Genomic DNA, 26195 nt, shown 5'->3' with positions numbered 1-26195 from the left:
TATGGGTGCAGTTAGTCAGTTACTCCTGATTCCGAACAGAAACAAAATCCAGTGTGGGAGTTAACCGTTTGATCTAGCACTCCCTCCCTTTCAGCAACTGGTTAGCCAAAAAATCCAGATCATCTTTGTCAGTGTATCATTTAATAGAGATAAAATTTAGTCTCTGCACTTTGCTCAGCTGAATAATGCTGGGCGACATAAAATAGATAAGAAAGGGTAATCAACGGAGTTGCCATGGGAACCTGGCCGTAGGTCCACAAGACCAGTAAGGGGCTATAGAGAACTTCAAGGAATGTGGAAATGGCAAACAGAATCAGGTCAGACCCTCTTGTGCCGAAGCATCAAAAGCTGACGTCCCAGCAAACAGCAACTAAACCACAAAGACTCAACCCCCAAGTTACTAATGAGCCCACAAAACAGGTTATAAAGGAGCACCCCAAGCCCTTCTTTCCACAAAGACTAACTCTCCCATCTCACCCCCTGCTCCATTGCAAGCTATTCAATAAATCTGTCCTTTCTGTCCCTCATTCTGTCTCTGGTGAATTTTTTCACCCCTGTGCCTCTGGAAAACACCCCAATTTTCCCACAACAATCTTCTGAACAACTCCCTGGTTCTGCTCCAAGCTCACCTCCCTCGGTGACTTTTGAACCTGAATTCTTCTGCCAAGTTCTCCCAGGCAGGGCTAGCTCTGCTGAGTGGCTGAACTTCAGGAATGCACTGGTCTCCACTCCAAAAGAGACCCCTTTTCTTGCTTCCACTAGTTAATGAAACTGACCCATGTGCAACTTGCTGCCTTTATTCAATCCTTTTGGACCCCCGACACTGCCAAATTCAATCCTTTATTTTCTTTATTTCTAAAATTGAATAAGGTGACTCCTGACTGCATAAATAAAGCACTGTAATAAAAAAGCAGTCTGCTCTCCTGGGATCAGGCCGCACTGCGCCTTGAAACACAGGCTGTGGTCAGTCGGCATGTTAGCTCCCCTCAGTTGATTCATTAAAGAGGGCTTTCTTCCCAAGGCTATTTCAGTTACAGGGGAGAATTAGGAAGAAGGGCAGCCAGAGCAGCAGTGTTTAGATGTGGGAAGATATGGCTGTTTGGTTACTTTATCCTTCTGGCACATTATTCATAAACAAGTCAAAGTCAGAAAGCTATTCTCTAAAGCTCACTGGAGCTTTGCTGGAAACTCGGGTGAAATAAAGGGCCTTGCCCAACCTAGCCTCCAGCACTTGTGGCAATAGACTCAACTAAACCCAAATTAACCTTAAAATGATTTTCTTTCACAAACTACATTTAAATTATGAAACCTGTGAGGAAGTTCTATATTTCAATTTTCCACAGACTAATTTGTGAAAACGAAAAACAGAAAGCCTTAGCAAATCACAGCTGATAACTAACTGCTAGGAACATAATAAAGATTCCTTTATTATTTCACCAAAGAAATGTTCATTATTATAGAATGCAATTAATGATAGCAGTCAACAGGATTGACAGAACACCAATACTATACCATTACAGGCTGTTTTGTGTTGTGATGTTGGCAGTTTGGGAAATATTTGGGGCAAAAAACACTCAGATTTGCCCGACAACATCCAATACAGCTAATATGCACAATATTGAAGAAGGTGAATGTAATCATTCTGCAAAAATTTCCATTCAGACGGGATGTCCATAATGACCATGGTGGTCCATGCTTATTATAGAACATCTCTATTTGTTCTTGTTTCAATTTAGAAAGCACTCACATAGTTCTATGAGTTACCATTGTTGAATATCAGTTCATAGGCTTTGGCAATGGGCACCTTTGTGGTGAGTGAACAATAGCTATTCAACAAAATACATCACCACGCACAGTTCAACAAAGCAGATGATCAGAAGCCATAGGATTAGTTTAGGTGAAGACTCACAGCAACAAGGCTGTTTAAACCACATATAGATTTATTTTAACACTATGTCCTTCTTGATGTGAAAGAAGGGGACAGAGATAATGAATACAATTTTCATCTATTAAAATACTGTGCTTTTATTCTAAGTACTACTTCTTTACCCTGAAAATTAAATGACAGTAACTCAGAAAGCATCGTGGAGCTACTGGAAATGAATTGTGAGTCAGCTAAAGCAATAGTTCCCTCCTTCCTCCCCACTCCACAAGCCTTCCCTCCCACCTTTCATATGCTTTTAGCATTGCACTCAATTAAAAGGGAAACACATGTGCTGAGTAATTTGATTAAAAATGTTTCTAAAACTCCATAAAGTAACATGGGAGAAAGGATACAACTTTCTCTGATACAGAAGATCTTAAAAGAACCCACAAAGCACTTATGGTAGACTCACCTGAAGGTGCTTATTTAAAAGACACTTTCATGCTAAAAACCGCTGGCTTAGAAAGGAAAACTGGAAACCTGCATTCTTAATAAGCTGCCCACCTTATCATCAAGACACTGGCAGGCAAGGCCCACTTATTCAATATAAATGTCTATGGTCCACACTTAACTGCTTGCCCCTACTCACCAGGTGGACTGCCATGTCCTGCTGCAGCTGTGGCAATAGCAAAAGCAGAAGCAGGTGAAACGGAGCAGTGGGAGTTGTCAGCCGTCTGTCCTGGTTATTTGAAAAGAATGGAAATGGCAGGGTGAGGCAGATGGATAGTATTTGTAATAAAAATTCTCATTTTCATTCTTGCACTGGATGAAGGGTTGGGCTAAATGCCCTATATGCCTTGCATTCTACATCAGCAATTCCACTCTAGGTATACACACAAGAGAAATGAATACATACATCCACATAAAAATTTATGCATGAATATCTGCAACAGTGTTATTTATAATAACCAATGAGTAAAAACAACCAGATACACTTCAAATGATTAATGGATATATCAAAAGTGGCATATCCGTACAGCCACAAAAAAGCCACAAAAAAGAATGAAGTACTGATACATATTACATCATGAATGAACCTTGAAAATATTATGCTATACAACATACAAAATGCAATACTATTCAGCAGTCAAAAATGATAAACTGATGCCATTTGCAGCAACATGAATGGAGCTGGAAGGAATCGTGCTCAGTGAAATAAGTCAGAAGGAAAAAGAAAAACATTGAATGGTTTCACCTATAGGAGGAATATAGGGAAACCAAACAAAGGATCAGGAAAAAACAAAACTAGCAGGCAAAAGATAAATTGGAGGTATTTAGCAGGGGACGGGGAGGGAGAGGGATCAGAACAAGGGAGGGAAGAGCACAAGAGACTATGGTGATGGTTCATGGGTGACTTGGTGGTGGGAATTCAGAAAAAATTATGCTATACAGGCTGCAAATAGGCACATGAAAAAATGTTCATCATCATTTATCATTAAGGAAATGCAACCAAGAGCACAATGAGACACCATCTCATACCTGTGAGAATGACCCATATTGAAAAGACCAGAAACAACAAATGCTGGGGAGGATGAGGAGGAAAAAGTGAACCCTCCTACACTGCTGGTGGATATGAGAATTTGGGTAACCTTGATGGAAAGTGGTATAGAAGTGTCTCAAAACATTAAAATGGATCTGGCATTCAACCCAGTAATTCCACTCCTAAGCATCTACCCCCAAATTCAAAAACATTAATTCAAAAGGAAACTTTTAGCTATTTTCTATAGCTAAATTATGGAAAGAACCTAAGTGCCCCAGAACAGATAAATGGATCAAGAAGACACGATATATATGGTTTATATATATATTATATATATATCACACACACATAATATATATGTGTGTGTGTGATATATAAGTGTGTGATATATACCGCATATGGTATACGGTAAATAAACACAAAGGAATACTACTCAGTGGTCAAAAAAGATAAACTCATGTCATTTGTGGCAACTTGGATAGAGCTGGAAGGTTAATGTTAAATGAAATAAGTTATAAGGAGAAAGACAAATACCAGACAGTATTATTAATATGTAGAATATAACATAACTAAATTAAGAGTCAGGTAAAGACAAGCTTAAAAACTAATCCTTGATAGCTGACTTCAGAAATGAAGCATCAAGAGGGTGGGTGAGGGGTAAAAACAAAGAGGGAAGGAAGCACAACGGACATGGTCATGGACTGTGGGTGATTGGGTGGTGGGTACACTACCATGGTAATACCTGATGGGGGGATCCAAATGTTACCTCAATTAAAAATAAATAAATAAATACGAAATTTCACAAAAAAGAAAATATTATGCTGAGTGAAAGAAATCAGTACAAAAGGACATATATTGTGTGATTCCATTTATATGAAAATTCAGAATAGACAAACTCAGAGGCAAGAAAAAATTTAAGATTGCCAGGGTTTGAGGGGAGAGGGAGTTGCTAATGGATACAGGGTTTCTTTCTGAAGTGATGAAATGTTCTGGAATTAGATAGTAGTTATGGCTGCCCATTCCTATTAAAATATAAAAACCCCTGAACTATAAACTTCTAAATGGTATATTCAATGGTATTTGAATTATATCACAATACAAAAATATTTTTTAAAAATATTCTACATCATGTTACCCATTTTCTTTTTTAGATACATTTGAAGGTGGAACAGGGTTCTAAAAGTGAAAGGAAGCACTGGGGACCTTTTGGAAGTCCCTTTACTCCCCATATATTTTATGCACAGCAGTTGACAGTATTCATGCCAACCTCACTATTTTTTCTCACATAAGTTTTTTGGTGAAAATAGTTTGCTGTGATTCTGACCCAAAGGGTTCTTATCAGTTTGCCCCTGAAATTACATAGACAGGTTTAAAATAGAGAGGAAGCAAAGAGCTGGTTAACATGGCCAAGTACAAAAGTACAGAGCAGTAGCCTCAAAACATGAGTGGAACTAGGTGGCAAGGAGACAGATGAACAGGCAAAATTTCAGCTAAACAGTGAAATATGTGTGATTCTATCCCTATTTGGATCCTATTATCATAGATTTCAGCTTCTTCCTACGTTCCTACAAAGAACGTGGTTTAGTTATATTAGGGAAGAAAAAAAACTTTCTTAATCCTTAAACAGGAAAAGAATCTCTAAATAATGCTTATATAAATTTAAAAATTTACATATGAAGATAAATATATGAAAAGACACTACAAGACAATCATAATAATAGTAACAAGTGAGCAGCACTTAACTCTTGCTTCCACAGGTTGTGGCTCAAATTCTCCCAGGTCACAGAGGACTCTAGAGAATTTGTCCTATGTGGTAATGGTCAAGCAAGTTGCCAAGGCCTGGACTGACCAAGGCTCTAAAAATAGTAAAGATATTTGGCTTATTCTATAATAGTTCTATGACAAGCCAGCAAAGGCTAGCTTGTCATCTTTATCAGAATCACCCAAACACCTGGGTGACCTGAAACCTGAGGTCAGTCCATTCCCCAAGGGTTAATATCCCCAAAGGCAAATCTTCAGACAACATCCTGATCCAGGCTTACTGTGCCTGGGGCTGATGGCAATGACAACAGTGTGTACCATGTAGCAAAAGCTACAAATAAAATGACCATTTCTAGCTTTTGCTGAATTGTTCTATTTGAAGCACCAGTATAAGAGTCAAGAAATGTCTTCACATTTTAGTTGGATGACTTGGGAAGAATCTGGTTTTATAACTGTATAATTTTCCCTTCTGACTTAAAATAATTGGCCTCACAAGAAAAAGAAAAAATAAAAACCAACTGCTATTTGGAAATATTTCTTTGCACAGAGAGAAAAATGGGAGATCAAGGATTTCTACCTTTTGCATTGATGTTTTTTCCTCCAATTAGAGGGAATTTGATATATTCTAAAGCAAATTATGATGTAATACCTTATAATTTTCATAACTGTAGGAAATACACCAGTTTTTAGCATTAGCTATGATGATAATGGGGGTCCCATGCAACCAGAATTTATTTTAGATGAAATTATGTTCTTAATAAAGTCCTCCACAAAAATTGTGGCCGCCCAAATAAGCTTACTTATTATAGACAACACTGGGATTCATAAGGTATTAGCGTAAGGGGACATTCTGGAAAAACCAGCTCTGAGACTCTTCAATTAGCTATCATCTACAAACAGGCCCTTTGATTCACATTACTCCACACAAAGTGCAGTGCAGTGATGTAATCAATAAATAGTGGTGATACAGGGCCTCTGTTGTGGCGCAAGGGGTTAAGCATAGCACTATGAAGCTATTCGAAGTCACTGCAGCACGAGTTCGATCCCTGACCAGGAAGGTGACCCACATCGTGCAGCAGACCTCTCCTGTCTCGCCCGCTGCTTCCCTTAGTAGTGTATGTCACTCAATCTGCCTGCTCTGCTCCCCGCTCTGGCTCTGGTGAATTCTCTCACCCTCCTGCACTTCTGACTGTACCCAGTGCTTGTATAAATAAATTAATTAATTAATGAATTTTTTTAAAAAAGTAAAAAACTCTCTAAAAATTTTAAAAAAATATATATTGGTGATACAAATGGTATGTTCTCTAATCATTTATTTTTCCACTACTTAGCCATAAAATAACACTATTTGCTTACAACTAATTTTTGTAACTGAGTCTAGAAAATATTTAGAAATGAAAAGGTATGTAGTGACCCAGTTTTCCCAGCACCATTTATTGAACAAACTTTCTTTGCTCCAATGCATAGTCTTTGCTCCTTTGTCAAAGATTAGTTGACCATAAATCTGTGGGTTTATTTCTGGATTTTCTATTCGATTCCATTGGTCTGTATGTCTGTTCTTGTTCCAATACCATGCAGTTTTGATGATTATGGCTTTGTAGTATAGTTTGAAGTCTGGGAGTGTGATGCCTCCATTTCCTTCATTTTTTTTCAGTAGAGCTTTGGCTAAAAAGAAACTTCTCTGAAGAGGAAATGCAAATGGCCAACAGGCATATGAAAAAATGTTCAACATCACTTGTCATCAGGGAAATGCAAATCAAAACTACCATGAGATACCATCTTACACCAGTGAGAATGGCACTTATTAAAAAAACTAACAACAAATGTTGGCGAGGGTGTGGAGAAAAAGGAACTCTCCTGCACTGTTGGTGGGAGTGCAAACTAGTCCAACCACTATGGAGAGCTGTGTGGAGATTTCTGGACCTACTAAACATAGAGCTTCCATATGATCCAGCAATTCCACTCCTACATATTTACCCAAAGGACACAGAAACATCAATTCCAAAGAACACCTGCACCCCTATGTTTATAGCAGCACTGTTTACAATAGCTAAGCTTTGGAAACAACCCAAATGCCCAAAAATAGATGACTGGATCAAGAAGATGTGGTGCATATACACCATGGAATATTACTCAGCATTCAAAAAAGATAAACACATGTAATTTGCAGCAACATGGATGGTGCTGGAAGGGATCATGCTCAGCGAAATAAGCCAAAAAGAAAAAGAAAAATACCGGATGGTCTCACTCATAGCAGGAATCTAGAAAACTTAAATAAGGGACCAGGAAAATGAATAACTACAAGAAAGTAAAAATCAGAATCAACAAAAAACTATGAAACAGAGACATTTTAGGGGGGGGGCGGGAGGGGAGGGATTGGGATCAGAATGGGGGGTTGCAATTGTATGGGGAATATAAAAATAAAATTTATTATTTAAAAAAAAATTAAAAATATAAAGTCAATAAAAAAAAAGAAATGAAAAGGTATGAAAGCAAGATTCAGAAACTAGAAATCATCTTCCACTTTTCTGACTCCATTCCTGAGCCCTCACCTCCAGGCTGGCGATAGCGGAGGTGCCGTGGAGTTGAGGGAGATCTGCAAGGTGACAGTTCTGTGGTGTCTGCTGCCGATGAGCTCTCAGCTACTGCTCGGTCCACTGGTGCAGATTCTACGATGGCTGCTTGAAAATATGAATTTTAACACCCAGAGCATGAATTCAGGAGCTTCTTGCAGTATTATACATGGAAACAAAAATGTTCACTATGGATAATAAGCATTTCATATCAGTTTATATATAGATATCTATTTATATACATATTAGTTTAAAAATGTGAAATAATACTTCAAAGGTTCAAATAAAACCTAACGTCTCACTCTTGCACAGGGACACTTTCAATTATTTTAGATTATATTGTGACCATTTAATCATATATATTCTTTTTAATTATTATTTAAGTGCAGCTGATTTATATCTTTGTTGGTGTTTTGGAAGTATAGGATTTCATCCTTCAGGTGTAGTCACCTTAGAGAATCCACCACCGATGGACCCATCATCCTCCACCATAGTCCACTGTGTTCTCTCCCCTCTCCTTCCAGCCCTTCCTCAATATCTCAGTTCTCTGGTCAGCTTTCAAGGGTTGTATTGAGAATGAAATGGACTATGGCAAAGGACTATGGGTGCACCAATGATTGGTGTGCTATGGTGACTACACCTGAGGGGGGAAATCCTATACTTCCAAAAAACTAACAAAGATATAAACCAGTAGTGTATATTTTTAAAGGGGTTTAATATGGGATCAAGTCATTCCTGGGAAGCAGAATGCTCATGACACAAAATCTAAATATTGCTCTTTTCTAGTTTTGTCTCCAAGATCTTGCAGAGCCTGGCTGCCCTACCAAGTACCTTCTGTCCAACACAACAACAAATGTGAAAAAGGGTTAAGAGGCATGCAATAGACTCCCCACTTTCTAGAATTTGGAGTTAGTTGAATGGGACATTTCCAGACTGTAAATCAGACTGGGATCAAAATTGGTACTTCACTATTTCTTTACTTGGGTTGTCCCTGTAAGTTATCTAAAGTTTGAGTCTCTACCAATGTGGCACCCCAAGAAGCTCTGAGACTTCTAAGGATCTAGAGTTATATTGCCCCAAATGGTAGCATAAACTAAATGTGGTTATGTCAATTTAAATTAAAATCGAAGTCAAACTAACATGTCAATTCCACACCTGCACTTGCCAATTGCAAGTGCTCAGGAGTCACACGTATGTAGAGGACAGCACTGATATAGTACATCTCCATCCTCCTGGAAAGTTCTATAGGATAGCTCTGATCATGAACTACAGATCAGCAAGAGGCAAGTATTTATTTTCACCATGAACACCCGAGAGCCTTTAAGATCCCATGAATAAAAGACACATTATTTTGGGATCACATTTAGGTTTTTACTGATGATGTTTCCGATATTTCTCTGACTGGATTGTTGACTAGGTAAAACTACAACATCCTGAGTATTCTTTCAAGGAAAAACACTACAAAAGTTTCATAAATTTCCAATAACTTATGCATTTCCCTTTCCTTGGGTTTTTCATTAACTTATCAAAACTGGGTTACCTCCACAAATTTTGTACTACCACTCTCAACAGAACTACTCCCAACTTAATTCCTTTTGCATTCCATTGAAGATCACTCAAACTTTACAAAATCCCTAATAATTTCATATAAATACATTTTTACACTTGCATATAAGTTCTCCCTTAGAAATATGGCCACAATTCTGCCTTTTTGAAGCACAAGAAGGCCAGGGAGAGGAAATGGTTGGAATCTTTCCTTGAATGACATAATTACAGCAAAGCTGGCAATGATGCAAGAGGCAGACAAAAAAATCAGTGCTTAGCTGTTAGTTTTATTATTTTCTAAATAACTCCCTCAAAATTCAGTAATGGGAGGCATCTGTTCTGTAAGAGCAAGCAGAATATCAAATACATATCCTAGGGGCTGATTCAACCATTCATCCCTCTGAGGCAAATGAAAAAATCATTTAGTCAGCAATTACACTGAACCCAATAAACTTCCCAGTGAGAAAGCTGGACAGGCCCCAAATGTCCACTGAAAGAACTGGAAAACAAAGTATTAACACTGTAATCAAATAGGCACAGAGAGAAGAAGCCATGTCAGCAACGTGGTGGGGAAAGAAGCACTTCCTTCTGGCATGTTCAGTTTCAATCAAGTTCCATGCAAACAGCTTTGCCTGCAGGACGAGTGGGCAGATGTGGGCTCAAAACAAATGCTAAAATTGGGAGCACTTTCAGCCCACAGGCAGGCAATTTTCAAACTAAGAACACAGAAACAGATACTAGTGATTTGGGCTGTGCAACAGTGCTTAGGCTGGATTGCATAGTCGTGGTCCTGGTGAACCCTGATTGGGTCAGGACCCCAAATACAGTGAGCACCCTGCGACTCTCCTTTCTGGCTTGCCATAGGTTTGATTTTTGTTGAGAACACACTATTGGGTAGAATCTGGATGTGAGTTGGGCTAATATTCGTGTTTTTTAGAGAATTCTGGGAAGAAAAAGATGGTACTACGTGGCAGGAAGAAAGAAGGGTACTAATTAATGTTAGATAAGCATGGAACAGATCTGGGGGGAAAACTGCATTATTTTTTCCCTAAGAAATTCATGGTCTTGTTCATTTCGAAGGACATGTCCTATTTTCCTTCTTTCCCCTCATGTCATTTGAAGTTCCCTTGCCAGGAAATATTACAGGTTGGCGATATAAATGCAATAACAACACAACTGGACATAGGTCGCTGATATTTTTCAGAATATACCCTGAAACTGTCTAGCAGGACAGCAATGAGAGAGACCTCTAGTCTCAGAATGGAACTACTGACTGAAGCTAGTATTATGCCATGAGGTTGTATGCAGTTGTATCTTAAAGTGAAAAAGCAGAAAATGTATCAACTCTTGGCACAAGAATCTTATTCAAGTTCGCCAACTGTTTTAAGTGTTAACATTATGCAAAGCGCAGGAAAACATCTTTCAAATTAAAGACAGATCAGTGTCTCCCTTTTCTTTGCCAATTGGAATTTTCAAGACTAGACAGCAGAGTTAACACAGCAGTACTCTTGGCTTCTATAGACACGTGCACACACGTGTACATGCATACACACTGCACTTGTCAGCAGATGTTGAAGTTTCATGCCTGACTTTCCTAAGAGTACATATGACCAATATTCCCCATATACCAATGAAAAATAAAAGAAACTAATTCTGTGGCCCATATGCTTCATCTACTCAGAAAAACACAAAAGAACTTTTTAGATTCCACTATTGATTCTAAGATTTCTATACACGGTTTTCTTAATGAGGATCCACAGGATAACTTGTTCTCAGGTCTCAGTAACAGGGAAAGATGTGCCTCCACATCAATTATTCTTAGTTTTCTATATGAATCATGAAATCACCCAAATCAGAGTGACTCCAAACTGAAGAGGACCACACAGCATTCACTAGCCATTCCCTCAGCCTCACAGAATTTGTCTTCATTGCTTGGCCTCCTCATCGATTTTATTTTTAATCCAGTTGTACCACATGTCCCCTTGAGCTATCACATTAAACATTTTTAGGAACAAATTGGGAAGTAAATACATTCAAAGTAATCAGAAGATAGCTACAGACAGGGGAAAGAAAGGTGCGACAAAGTGGCCAGGAATAATGGCCTGGAAAAAAGTGTTTAATGGAAGGATTAAGAGGGGCATTTACAAAAATGAGAGATGAGAGGGGCACATCAGTGGGTGGATGTGACTGAGAAACACAGATGGTAGAGGAGCTGTATCTGGTGGAGAGGTTGGCTTTAATGGGCTTCACCAAATACCATGAAGTCCACCTGGACTTCCCATCACCAAAAATGAGAGAAATTCTGTATTTAACCACGATCCAGAATCACAAAGTGATATTTCTAACCCATGAATATGTGGATAAAATAACCATTGAGAATCTAACTGCATATTATTTAATTTGGGGAAACCCACTGAGAAACAAAGGCATTAGGCCCTCATACTTAGCTATGTCTCTCACTGAGAGAGAAACTAATGTTTCTTTCTCTTTTTTTATTAATAATTTTTATTTTTATATTCCCCATACAATTGCAACCCCCTTATTTTGACCCCAAGCCCTCCCCTCCCCGCCCCCCACCCCCCATAGAGTGTTGCTGGTTCATAGTTTTTTGTTGATTTTGATTTTCACTTTCTTATAGTTATTCATTTTCCTGGTCCCTTATTTAAGTTTTCTAGATAACTGCTATGAGAGAGACCATCCGGTATTTTTCTTTTTCTTTCTGGCTTATTTGATCCCTTCCAGCGCCATCCATGTTGCTGCAAATTGCATGTGTTTATCTTTTTTGAATGCTGAGTAATAGTCCATGGTGTATATGTACCACATCTTCTTGATCCAGTCATCTAGTTTTGGGCATTTGGGTTGTTTCCAAAGCTTAGCTATTGTAAATAGTGCTGCTATAAACATAGGGGTGCAGGTGCTCTTTGGAATTGATGTTTCTGTGTCCTTTGGGTAAATACCTAGGAGTGGAATTGCTGGATCATATGGAAGCTCTATGTTTAGTAGGTCCAGAAATCTCCACACAGCTCTCCATAGTGGTTGGACCAGTTTGCACTCCCACCAACAGTGCAGAAGAGTTCCTTTTTCTCCACACCCTCGCCAACATTTGTTGTTGCTAGTTTTTTTAATAAGTGCCATTCTCACTGGTGTAAGATGGTATCTCATGGTAGTTTTGATTTGCATTTCCCTGATTACAAGTGATGTTGAACATTTTTTCATATGCCTGTTGGCCATTTGCATTTCCTCTTCAGAGAAGGAGAAATTAATGTTTCTGCCATACCACTACTCATGGGCCCTCGCCTTCTGTTGGCCCCTGGTCAATTAATAATGCTGCTTTCCAGACTCCCCTAGGTATGACCACAAAGATCCCATCTCTATCCAACTTCTGCACTGACAGGTCTTTGCAATCTTTGTAACTGTCCTTCCCTGGGAGCTTGATCAAGTTCTTTCTCATACATCTTGGTCTCCTCAACTATAAGTTTGCTTCAGGAGACAAAACTACTGATTCCTCCCAGTGACCACACTGGCATCCTGGATAGCAGGCCAAGCAGATTGTATGAGATTGCACTGGACCATCAGTATATACACTGGGCTTGGGCTTTGAAGGCTAGCACTAGAAAACTTTTGTAAAGCAATGTGTAAGAAGAGGAAGTGGGAGAATTAATTATGGTAGGAATGGGCAGCTTGATTGAGGACCTTTAGAACTATGCCACATATTTAGACAATAATGCAGAGAGAAACAGATTTTTCTTATGGTTCTTTGTTGAAGAAAAAATTAATATCCATACCACTAGGCCTGAGTCAAGTTAAAATGCAATCTCCGGGAAAATGCAAAAAGGAAGAAAGAGTCTCACCTCACATTCATTAGGATGACCACTATCAAAAGGATGAAGAGAATTAAAACACAGTGCAAATGTAAAATGGTATATCCACTAAAAAAAAATGCATGGGAGTTCCTCACAAAATTCAAAATACAATTACCAGATGAGCAAGGAATTTTCCTTCTGAGTACATATCCAAAAGGATTGAAAGCAGGATCTCAAAGAGATATTTATACTTCCTTATTCACTGAAGCATTATTCACAATAGCTAAGAAAAAGAAGAAACTTAAATGTCTATCTGTGGATGAATGGCTAAAGAATACGTACATGCAAACATACATACATACATACATACATGTATACATGCATGCTTGCATCTATAATGAAACGTATTTCAGTCTTTTCAGAGAAGGAAATCCTGGCACATGCTACAACATTGATGAAATTTGAAACCTGCTAAGTGAAGTAAGACAGTAATAAGAAAACAAATAATGTATCATTCTACTTAGATGAAGCATCTAGAGTTGTCAAATTTATAGAAATAGAGAATAGAGGGTCTCCCCTGGAGATGCAGTGGTTGAGCACTGGGTTGTGAGGCTGCCTGAAGCCTCTGCAGTGCCGGTTCGATCCCTGGCCACCTGTGAGGGTCCCACAAGGCGCGCAGACCTCTCCTGCCACCCGCTGCTCCCCTCAGCAGTGTACTTCATCAGTCTGCCTGTTCTGTTCCCCGCTCTGGCTCTGGTGAATTCTCTCACCCTCCCACACTTCTAACTGTACCCAGTGCTTGAATAAATAAATAAATCTTAAAAAAAAAAAAAGTAGAGAATAGAATAATGGTTGTTTCAAGAGGTTGGGGGTGGGGAGGAGAAATGGGGATTTGTTTAACAGGTACAGGTTTCAGTTTTGCAACACAAAAAAAATTTCGAGACAAGCTGAACAACAAGGTAAATATATTTTAATACTATTAAATTGCACATTTAAAAATGGTTAAGACGGAGTGGTGGGGGGAGGAGGGAGGAGAACACAGGCAAAGAGGCAGAGGAAGAAAAGAAAAAAGACTCTTTAGGAGAGCTTTGTGAAAAAGCGTTCACTTGATACTAGAAAGGTTTAGGATGACTAGGAACAGGTATAGTCTATAGGGCTGCTGGTGGCATCAGAACTGGAAGGTGTCCCTTCAGAAGCAATTATGTGTCTTGCTCTCAGAAATGGCTTTCACCGCTGGGAATTAACACGAGCTCTTTGCTCATATGTTCTCTTTACCCAAAAATTTACCTGTCTCTTCCTTCGAACCTCTCCATTCCTCTTGGCTCATGTCAACAACACTCTGACTCTGCCCAAGCAGGAATGATATCTCTTGCTTTTCACCCTCCAGGGCACACTGTCTGTACCTCTTGTGCCACCTCCTCTTATAGTTATGTTGTTTCTACCTTCTCCACATAGCTATAGTACAAGGGCCCGGGGCACTGTCTTATTTATCATTATGAACCCTATAGTACAGCAACCTGCACAGAGAAGGTGCTACAATGACTCCGAAGCAGACCTTCTTGTGTTCTCATTCCAGCTTCAGGCAAGGGCAAGCAAACCAAAGCCTGGGAGCCACAAATGTCTGTATTAAAATATTATTCCTAGGGCCTCCCTGGGGGGGGCAAGGGACTAAGATGCAACCTATGAAGCTGTCCGAAGCCCCTGCAGCACAAATTTGATCCCCGGCTGGCCAGGGAGCAACCTACATGGTGCAGCAGACCTCTCCTGACTAGCCCACTGCTTCCCTCAGCAGTGTATTTCAGTCAGTCTACCTGTTCTGCTCCCCACACTGTCTCTGGTGAATCATCCTTAGCCCCCGCACCTCTGACCTGTACCCCAGTTTTTGTATGCCTAAATAAATAAATCTTTAAAAAAATAAAATATTATTCCTCAAGCTAACCTAACTCAAAATAACACAAGAATCCAGACGTATCCCCAAATTTCTCCTCTCCTGTTTACTGCAATCCAGTAAAGGAGGGGAAAGAACTTCCCATATTTTTTTTTTTTTGGAAACTCCTGTACATCCCAAGGCACCCTGTCCCAGAGGGGAGGTCTGAGACAAGTCTAAGTCATTCCCTCTGAGGTGTTCCCAAGCACCAGCACTGGATTGAACCCAGATGCACTTGTCAGCTTGTGCACTGCCTCATTATTCCCAAGAATCCATCAATATTCTGCTGCAGCTTGTTGTTCTAATGACTTTTTAATTATCTTCTTTCTTTCCTCCCCCTTAGTTGCTAACTTGTCAATTTATAGAATTTCTTGTTTAAAAGGGTGCTACTTTTGATAATGACAACCACTCCAGTTAAAATTCCATTAATTACTTCACTCAGGAAGCTTATTTAAATGATCTAAGATAGAAAGTACAAAGAAGATTTGAGTAGGTAGAAAAGCAGGGGTTTATTCTTCCACTGGGGTGATCCTCTTTGAAATTTGGACACTTTGATTTATTGCCCAATTTTATTAGGTAATCACTAAATAAATCAGTTACTAAAATCCCTTCCTCCACCCAAGAAAAGGCTGATTGCTAGTTTGGCTATGAAAACTTTAGTTATAGTTATCAAAGAAACCCTGGATTATAAAAGCAAGAAGGTTCACCTCCTCCAACCCCTATTTTGTTCCATGCTGAGGAAAGTAAGGTGACATGCCATAGAACTATCAATTAGTTCACTGGGAGTTTTGTTCATTCATTCAACAAAAATTTACTACCTGTAAGGCAAATGACCAAGGCATTGAGGGTAGAGGTGAACAAGACAGACAAGGTGGCTGATCTTGTAGTGCCTACATGGGGAAAGACTGTCCAGGCAGAGAGAAGAACAAGTGCAAAGGACTTGAGGAAGAAATGACCGAGGTTTTTTAAAGATATAGGAAGGAAATCAAATTGACTATAGTCTAGGAGAGGAGGGAGCATGGCAGAGCAGAGGTTACAAAGGGAGAAACCACTTTGGCTATATCATGGACAACAAACACACCTTAAAATCAGTTCTTAAATTTTATTTTTCTCCCTATAAATTTTTATTTTTCTCCCCTTTTTGAAAGATTGAGCATTGCCTTGGTAATAAACTGAAAAGTCATCTAAATGCTTCCAGGCTCGGTCATCCTCAGCAGGGAAGGCTGGAAGCAATACAGTGCTTAAGGCAGACACTGGAGAAGGTTCTGAGGCCAAGCTCATGGATAAAGGTGCCCACAATCTGCTTCTATGAAAAGTATTGTGCTAGGTTCTTTAGTCAACCACCCTTAATCAATTTCTATAAAGAACCTTCCAATAATACCATTCAGATAAAGCTATTCTTCCATAAACAACTGACTGAAATTAAACTTTTGCTATAGAAAACCTAAGGACAACTAACCTTGCTCTCCATTCCACAAAGCCTAGAAGGAACCACAGAAATTTCTTCTTCTAACTTACCATTATGTTCATTCTGCTTCCTATACAAAAGTAAGAAATTTGTAAAGAAAGGGAACTAGAGTCCCAGAAGGTGGGAAACAGACCACCAATAAATGTGGGTGTGGCAGCTGAATACCTCTTTGAATACTTCGTTTTAGCTTGTTACACAGATCCACGCGGGGGTTATCTACATGCTCTTCTATTGATCCTGGGCTTTGTTCTGGAGAAGAAAGGCCTCTGCTAAGATCCAACGGTACTTTACCCGTGTGCGGTGGTGGGGATGCAGCAGGGCTGTGGGTGGTTGTAGGACTGCTAGATGCTGAGGAAGTGCTCAGGTCCAACACGCCTATCCTTGAGTTCAAGGGTGAAGTCAAGGACAGCTTTCTGGCCCTCACCGGGGAGGATGTTCTGGATACGGCCAGCGGTGGTGGGGAAGAGAATTTGCGACACAAACGTGGGGATTTGCCATCCACCAAATGTTCACCCCTGTTGTTCTGGCTGGTAGCAAAAAACAATTCCAATGACCTAAAAATAAAAGCAAAAACTATTAATGGCTGCAGCCAATAAAAATGATCTCCCCGTGTCATCGAGAACATGCTCTTTTACATTTAAAGGCCATTATATCATTGCATGTCTGTTGCTCAAACCTTCTTCCCTTAAACGCTACATGTATCCCACACAAAGGAACACAGACACTTTGTAGGCCTTGTCTAATACCTTGCTACAAACTGTGACCGAAAGACTAGAAGCATTGGTGCCTCTGGAGTGCTTGTTAGAAATGTAGATCTTGGGCTCCACTCCAGATCTACTGAATCAGAGGCTGCAATTTAACCAAGGCCCCAAGTGATTCTTATGCCTAGTAAAGTTTGAAAAACCCAATTACAAAAACAATAATAAAATAGAAAGTCTAAAATAATGGAATTAGCTCCCAAATAACCACAGAGCAAGCAAAGCCCACGTGGAGACTTCAGGGTCCTCAACTTCTTCCCTCCCTCTATATTATTGCCTCCCTTCTACTGGTGGGGCATGTAGGTTCAAAGGCAAGCCACAGCCTAGTCAAAAGCCCCAGCGTGGGGCTGCTCACCTGCATGGAGACCTAGGGACCAGGAGGGCCGCACTTTCCTGACAGGCAAATCCCGGCCTACCTGACCGGGATGGAGGTGAAAGGCCTCTTGTATATGTCGGAAAGCTTCGCCAGCACCACAGCTGCTGTAGTGAAAATACGGTAGGTGTGCAGAAAGGTGTTGAGGAAATCGATACTAAGAAACCGCAAGTCTGTCAATCGTTCCAAGAGACGCTCCACAGTGGCATAACGGATTTGGGGCACTTTGCAAGAGTTCAGCGTTTTACTAAAGCAAATGTCGGTGTCATCTTTATGAAGACGAGCATCAGACCTACACATAAAACAGGAGCATGAGGACAAAACCAGGGAGAGATTTCCTCTCAGCCACTGAGTATTTCAGTTTGCAAACAAACACACGTGTGAGCTTCCTATTGCATTTGATAAAAGATGTTTTATGACATATTATATCCAACAAGGTAAGGCTGCAAGAGCATCAAATACGCCATTATAATTTAGGAAAATTTGAATTAATGTAGAGAGGACAATATTAATTCATTTTACCCTATGTATTCCTTCTGTAGGGAGGAAAAATAATTTTGCCTCTACCCTTCTCAGTTCATGACTGAAATCCCTCTAATAAAAGATATTAGCAAGAGAAAGACAAACAGAAGTTAATTAACATATATATCTTTTGTATACACGGGAGATACCCAGCGGAAAATAAGTAACTCCCCAAGATGACTTAGAATTCAGGTTTAAATACCACCTTAATAGGAAAAGGGAGACGGATTTTTAGGAAAGATGAATGTGCCTTTGGAAGCATAGAATGGAGCTGTGATAATTCGTGACGTTTGTCTGGATGTGGTGCCAATTTCTCGTCTCCTCTTCTGGGATCAGTGTCAGTCTTCCACGGTTGATGAAACTCTCAGGGAGGAGATGTGTGACAACTGAGTTCCTTTTGCAAGATTTGTCTTTAGGCAGGAAATTCAGAGGTAGTCTCACCATATACTTCTTATTTTTCAAGTACCTACTACTCAAAATAATCAATAAGCCCAGTGGCATAATTTGGGGTTACTTAATTCTGCTACCCTTCACTGCACTCCCTAGTTCAGTCATGTTTTACTAGGGAAATGAAATGAAAAGTCCTATTTAAGAGAGGCATTGCTTATGCTCTTAAATGAGAATATCAGAAATATGCATTAAAAATTAATGGTGACATTCTCGCCTCAGAAGGGTGGAAAGTAGAGAGATACATGGATTTTCATGACCATATCTGGGGTTATTTCTTTGTCCTCATTTCTAATTTTGTACATTTGTGCTTCCCCTCTTTTTTCAAGATTACACAGACTAATAAATTACATTATTAGGTATTTTCCCCTCTAAAACCAGCTCTTGGATTAGTCGATTCTACTGTTTTTCTATATTTTAATTTACTAATATCTGTTCTTATTTCTTCACTTAATAATCTCCTTCTTATAACACCCTATAGTTTATTTGGTCATTATTTTTTAACTTCTCGAAATGAATGTTTGGTTCATTTCATTCTTCCTGGCTTATTAGTGCATTTAAGGCAATCCATTTCTAATTGCAGTTGAATCCGTAAGTTGAGTAAAATGTTGTTTCCAATATTCTTCAGTATTAAAAATGTCTTCATAAAAATAAAAAATGATGCATGAAAAACAAGCAGTGGACCCTTCCAGAAGCTCCCTTTGAATAGTACCCACTACTGCCCCCTGCAGCTCGTTCTCTGCTTTTCCCAATCTGTAAAACCCATTTGGTGACTCCTCACCCCAAATCCCCAACAAACACAATCAGACACACATCCTTGCACTGGAAGATGGAGACAGCTTCTTCAGCTGGAGAGGAAACTGGGGATAAATTTCACCTCGCAGCCCTCACAATCCTTGGCTGAACTCAGAACCCTCAGCCCCTGGAGCACATTTGTTAAAAAGGGCAAAAGAGGCCAGTGGAGTAAGAGGAAAAGCTTAGAGGCAGAGACTGAATCCAGTGGGGCTCAAAGAAAAGCACAGACTTCAAAAGGTTTTATATTCCCTTCTGAGAGTTCTTGCCCCAATTCATGGCAGCATCTCATAACAGGCAATCCATGAAGTTCTGGATTTCACCAGGTGATTAAAGGACATACTATAGGACCAATGATGCTCAGTCAGGCAATTGCTTGCTAGGAATAAGTTGTGCTATTGTAAGTGCCCTTAATTAGCCCTTTCATGCTTTGAGAGATTTTAAATTATATATTTATTTTCTTCTGGATATAAAAGAATCAATAGCTGGGCCTCCCTGGTGGCGCCAGAGAAGGGTCCCACCAGAGAAGGGTCCCACATGGCGCGCAGACCTCTCCTGCCGCCCACTGCTCCCCTTAGCAGTGTACTTCGGTCCTTCTGCCTGCTCTGCTCCCCGCTCTGGCTCTGGTGAATTCTCTCACCCTCCCACGCTTCTGACTGTACCCAGTGCATGTATAAACAAAACAAACAAACAAATAAATAAATAAATAAAACATGCCTCTATAAAAAAAAAAAAAGAAAATGTTTAAAAAAAAAAAAAAAAGAATCAATAGCTGTCTTAGCTTGTTCTTGGATACCTCCCACCCCAAAGTTTGCTTAGTGTGGGTGGAAGGAATTCATGTGTAGATCTGAAAGGGCATTTTAAATGAGCAGCTTATCCATGCCTGGAAACTAGCTAAGGGGGACCTGTTAGTTTTAGTCATATTACTGGTCTCAAAAATACACAAATGTGTCTTCTGAGATTCTTGAAAATAACATCCCACTCACTCTTTTATTCACAAAACCAATTTACTTTTCTGATTTTTTATTTTCTCATTTGTCAAAAGACCTTAGAAATTTTTATGCATCTGTCATTCTATGTAGAAGATAACTAAACAAGAGGTAATCACTATTTCTCACACCATTTTCCCACCAAAAATCTATACTTTTTTTTAAGGAAGTTCAAGTCAAAGATCAACAAAAGAAAGCAAACCTTAATCTATATATATAAAATGTAAAATGACACATAAGGACATATTTCCACCTAATAAATGTCATGATTTGGCATACTTACCACAGTTTGAGTTTTGTATATTTTTACTGTAATTATCTTAATCAAAACTCTAACAGGAAAAAAATATGTTGTAGCCAATATGAAATTAAAATAAAACTAATTATACCACTGTCCTTCAAATTGTGATTTGCATCTGCATTTAAGAAAAAATTAAACTTATGAAATTATTTAATTTTCTTTTATTACATTGAACAGGAACTATATTTCCTAAGGGACCCACAAGAAAGTCCCTCAGTCTCCTGTAATAATAACAACTCCTTTTCAGTAAACACTTAAGCCATCTTGAGTTATTAACACAGATCCACCTATCATAATTAGTAATTTTTAAAAGGAAGACAGTGCCTACAAAGTGATGCCATGTTAGTAACAAGACACAGTTAAGACAGAATAATTTTTTTTAACACTTTAAAATATCTGGATTTTTTTTTTTTTTTTTTTACTGATAGCCAAGGAGATGTGTAGGAGACAAAAATAAAACCCAGAATTTAAGGTAGAAAAGGGTCATGGAGGGGACTATCAGAAGGAACAGTGATTGCAAAATCTTTCCTTTTATTGATGATACTTGGGAAAACAGGGAAGAATTATATGAAACTTTACTCTGATTTGGGAATACATTTAATGTAGTATAGATGGGCACCAAAACATGTGTGACTCTTACAGAAAGTCCTTAGAGCCTAAGATACTGGTTTCTGTTGTAGCAGGGGAGAGGGTCCTGCTCATTTAAGTGTTTATGCAAAATAGCAGAGAGCACAGGTCTGTGCCTGAGTTAGTTATGTAGATAATTGGCATGGATACTGGATAAACTACCAGGGAAGGGACAAAATCTGGTGTTGGCCATAACCGGTCAGCCACAAAACTAAAGATTTTATCCATATTAGGTTTTAAAGTCCACAGAATGTGTGTAGTTGCCCTAGGGTTCAGTATCTTATAACTGGGTGGTAATGTCTGACTTATACATTTTTATTTTAAAGCAATTTGGATTTTCATAGCTATCTAACCTTCAAGAAAGTACATTTAAAAATGAGTAAAAGTAATAGATTATTATTTTGTGAAATGTTAGAATAAGAATCCTAAGGAAGAAATTAATAAGAAAACTCTAACCAAATGACGTGAATTTAAAAAATAGTAATATGGATATTTTGACTTAATTCCCATAGGTATTTGGTTTTAATCTTAGCATTAAACTTTTTTCACTACTCTGTACTAACATAACTTCTCATTTTATACTACTATTTCATTAGTAATCACTTATCTAATTTGCTTTGTTATCAAAACAGAGAAAGCAGAATGGCAGTTCTGGGCAATAGACTCTGAAACAAATGTACTTAGTGAATAGATGGTATCATGAAAAGTCAGTTAATTCATGTTGAATGTCTTCAAAATTTAAATGTATCTCCATAACCAAGTCTGAGTTATATTATTCACAATCACTGGGACGACCCTACATGAATCTGCTCTTTGGCCAGCTCTTTGGCCAATCTGACTCTTTGGCCAATCTGACTTTGGACAAATGTGGCTGTGACTTTTTATACTTAACCTGAAAATTAGATAGGTTTATGTTCTGAGTGGAAACATATGTAACATCATGAAAAACAGTTTTTCTATGCTGTGAGTCAATAAAATAAAATGAAACTAAGACCATTTTGATAGTCTTGTTATTTATAATAACACAGCATGAGTTACTGCATTACTGTCAAGAAACATTGTCAATATGAAACAGAATCCTACTGAAGCAATCTTTTATTCAAGATTTTACATTCTCTACCAATGTGATCTTCATTAAATTGTAAGGGAAAGGATTATTGCACTTACTTAATCATATGTGGCACAGAAACTTTGGAATTCTCTTCAAACACTATAGTCATTAAACCATTACACCGTATATTGTCCACACACTGTGAAATTAAAAAATAGGCAATTACAACCCATGTGAAAACCTAAAAATATCACATATTTCCAAAATTGTTAATGCAAACAATTTTACTTTCACACACACACACACACACACAGTAGCAGAAGCAATGTGTAAATATTACACATTGATCAACAGATTTAATATTCAAATACCAAAACTGTCTATCAACCAAATACCTGAGGATACATATAGATTTTTTTTTTCTTCTGGAATGTGTTTCCCAAGATTTCTGACTACAGTATCACACTGTATTAATTCTCTGGCAGTCCTAACACTATAGAGGATTAGGTGATTGATCACCTATATTTATTACCAGTCAGTAAAGGGTAGTAGGGGCAGTCAGAGTAGAAATGGTAATTTCCTTGGATGGAATATTATCTTTCTCACTTTCCAGCTCTTTGCTTCCCAGGTGTTTTTGTTTTTGTTCTGATGAATTCCCATATTTTATTAGCAGTTTCCATTGGCACCATGTTGGTCTGGTGAGGATGCACTGTTTCTGGCATGCAAAAAGCCCTTTTCTTTTCTTCGTAAGAGGAAAACTTGGGAAATTTTGCTAATTTCCTTGACCTTCTTTGTATCTATGCCATAAAAATTTAAAATTTTCCCTTGCAATTACTTTGAGTTAGAGAAAGATTTATTTTGAATTACACATAATCCCTTTGAGTAAAGCAGAATTTTTTTTAAAATTACACAATTCTTAAAATCAGAAATTACTTCTAGTTACTAGGATAACATGTAGTGCTTTGTGACTGTGACAAAATGGTGTGAAGAAGCTTATTGCTAAGTGATCTCATTTAGGTCCTGAACTCATGGTCTCCCCTGAGTGAATATACAGATAGATAAATATAAAAGAGTCAATATGCAGATAGACAGACAGACAGACATACTTTGTGTCATTATTATCCCCTGTCTATTCAGTATACTTAGTATATCAGCTATTATCACACTTTTTTTCCCTTAAAAACTCATCCCTTTATGTTTCATGCCATTATTGCAGTGACTAGGAATAAAGGATCCAATCTTCCAAGAGGATCCATTTATCTGAGAATAAAGTGGACTATTTTAAACTTCTCCCCTTCAGTTCATTTTCTTAAACTCTATCACTTGGGAATAATTTGAAGATGTGTTTTTACATGAATAATTATTATTATCTAATATGGCTGTATGTGCTTATATGTGAATTTATATTCCATTTTATCCCCACAAATTAGATTACAAATACGAATAAGACAAAAATCAAGATGAATGACAAAATCAGAAATTTGGGAGAAGGGTTGAAGCAATAATATGAAGCCTGGAAATGAAACCACCATACAACTTTATGTTCAGAAGTCCCAAAAACTTATCAGAGGTGGGCCTCAGACGTAGCTGTGCTATGGAGCAGCCCACACACAGGGGACACATGACCAACTATAAAATGCACAGTCTAGTCTGAGACCAGAGAACTAGCTCATGGATACTCGTAAAGAAAAACCAAATAATGTAACGGACAATATCCTCAACTGTATGCTGACAAATTTTCTAAACTGCTGTTTATAAGCTCCCTCAACACTGGCTGATAAATACAATTCCAAAGAAGCCACTCTGTGTGAACCTCAAAGAGTGAGAGACAAAGGCCCCTCCTGTCTCAGCTGGTTCTAATTTCAAGCCCAGATTTCACACTCTCCAGAACAGGGTATGGACTGTTCCACAGGCTAAATAAATGCAGCTACTCATACCCTAGTTTGTATATTTTGAACAGTAGGAAGCTGGCCAGGGTATTCTTCCAAAAGAACTTAAGCTGACATATCCTGTGTCCAGCTATGTGGAGACAGTATTTCCACCAGTGACCCAATAGTATGTATGCTCCTGGTCTTAAGTAAGGCCACACTACCTCCAAGGGCCAGCTCTCAGTGAGGACCAGATATAATCAGACACCAATGAGCCCATTTAAAATGGGAACACCTGGGGCCTCCCTGGTGGTGCAAGGGGTTAAGATGCAACCTATGAAGCTGTCTGCAGCCTCTGTAGCATGAGTTCAATCCCTGGCAGCCAGGGAGCTACCCACATAGCGCAGCAGACCTCTCCTGACTAGCCTACTGTTCCCCTCAGCAGTGCACTTCGGTCAATCTGCCTGTTCTGTTCCCCGCTCTGTCTCTGGTGAATCTCTCACCCCCCACTCCTCTGGCCTGTACCCCAGCTCTTGTATGTATGAATAAATAAATCTTTAAAAAATAAAACAAAATAAAATGGGAACACCTGAGGGGAAAAATTGTATGTTGTGAGAAAAAATAAAAAAGGATAATTTTTTTTAAATGGTAACAAGAAAAAAAGGGAACATACATGGAAAAACAAAGAAATGGGGCTACCTAGTGCATGAGTTATTAATGGAGAAAAATTAAGAAAGGGGCCTAATGAAGTCAGTTGGAGTCAGGCCACAGGGTAAGGAATATTGAATTTGGATTGTATTTGGTAGACAGGTGGGAAATACTGAGGGTTTCTAAGTGGCCCATTTGTGTTGAGAGATCTACAGTTGGCTTCATGGAGGTATTCATTGGAAAAAGAGAGAGGTATAAATGGCCCAAGAGACCATAAGAACCATCTTCAGAATGCATTAATGAAATGATTCATGCCTCCTCCGAGGCAGATCAGGACTGTGAAGAGGAAGGGATGGAGATAAATGTTTAAAAGGAAGAAATGATAGAAACTGATGAGTTTCCAAATAAAATCAAGAGAAAAAGCAAGGTAAAAGTTTAAAATTGCCATTTTGCAATTTCAGAGCTTTCTGATATATATCTAGAATAAAGCATAGCCAAGTCTTTTGAAGAAGACAGAACTTAACCACAACTGTCTATCTTTTGAATTCTCAAGAGCATCAAAAGATGCACTGATTATATGTCACTGGGGATTTTAGTAAATGAGCCTGTATTTATTAAGTCCTTATTATTGTGACAGATACTGGGCTAAATTCTAGGAGATGAGCGCTGGGATAGAGAAAGATTCTAAAAGAGCTTCAAAGATAAATAAGGCAAATTTCTTCAAATTTGCTTTCGTATATCCAGTGGGGCAAAGGTATTATAATACTATCCCTGTCCCTATGAAAATATGGGGGGACACATTTTATGGGCACAGGGGTTGCACACAGACAAGGCTACAAGAAGCTCATGAGTGACACTTTGTCACAGTAATCTTTGCAGTCATTCCTCAGACTTTTCACTCTCAATGTTTCTGAAGCACCATAAGGATGCTATTTGGGTAACCAACCAAAACAGAAAATGGGAGGGCTGAGATGACGTTTGATGAGAATTATGGAAAATGAACAATGTTGCTTCAATTACCTTTAACATCCTAAGTAAATGGCATAATTGCACAGTCTTAGGACAATTTAGGAATATAGTTTCTAAGTTTAGACTTTCTGTTTCTTTGATACAAATCACCCTAGTCCTTTTTACTTAAAGAGATATTCTTTTCTCCTCTCTTCTTCCCTGCCTCCTTCCCTCCTTCCTTTAACTTTTTTTCTTGGTCTTTTCCAAGTTATCACCTTATCATCCATGGTTCTAAAATTACTAATTATACTGCTCACTGGGTCTTCCGACTCTTGCTCATGATAGATAATTTACTTATAATATATATAATGTTTTATTTTGTGCACATTG

The 26195-nt window shown here is 38.7% G+C and overlaps 1 protein-coding gene across 3 annotated transcripts in view; it reads right to left on the bottom strand.

Annotated features, from left to right (window-relative positions):
* RASGRF2 (Ras protein specific guanine nucleotide releasing factor 2) overlaps positions 1-26195 on the bottom strand; it is a 214533-nt gene that overhangs the window by 67073 nt on the left and 121265 nt on the right. The window contains exons 13-17 of one of the 3 annotated variants that reach the window (XR_008549249.1): positions 22458-22540; positions 17656-17904; positions 16773-17035; positions 7718-7846; positions 2514-2603 (exon numbers count right to left, since the gene is read on the bottom strand). Coding sequence is in view for 1 of the 3 variants with exons in the window: in XM_037529979.2 (XP_037385876.1) it covers positions 2514-2603; positions 7718-7846; positions 16647-17035; positions 17656-17904; positions 22458-22540 (940 nt within the window). In the remaining 2 variants the exon portion in view is untranslated. Of the gene's footprint in view, positions 1-2513; positions 2604-7717; positions 7847-16646; positions 17036-17655; positions 17905-22457; positions 22541-26195 lie in introns of all 3 variants that reach the window. The other 2 variants (XR_008549250.1, XM_037529979.2) reach the window with 2 other exon arrangements.

Source organism: Talpa occidentalis, unplaced genomic scaffold, assembly GCF_014898055.3.
Source record: "Talpa occidentalis isolate TD23 unplaced genomic scaffold, MPIMG_talOcc4v2.1 talOcc4.6, whole genome shotgun sequence".
Lineage (NCBI taxonomy): Eukaryota > Metazoa > Chordata > Mammalia > Eulipotyphla > Talpidae > Talpa > Talpa occidentalis.
This window is presented reverse-complemented; position numbering and strand designations above follow the sequence as displayed.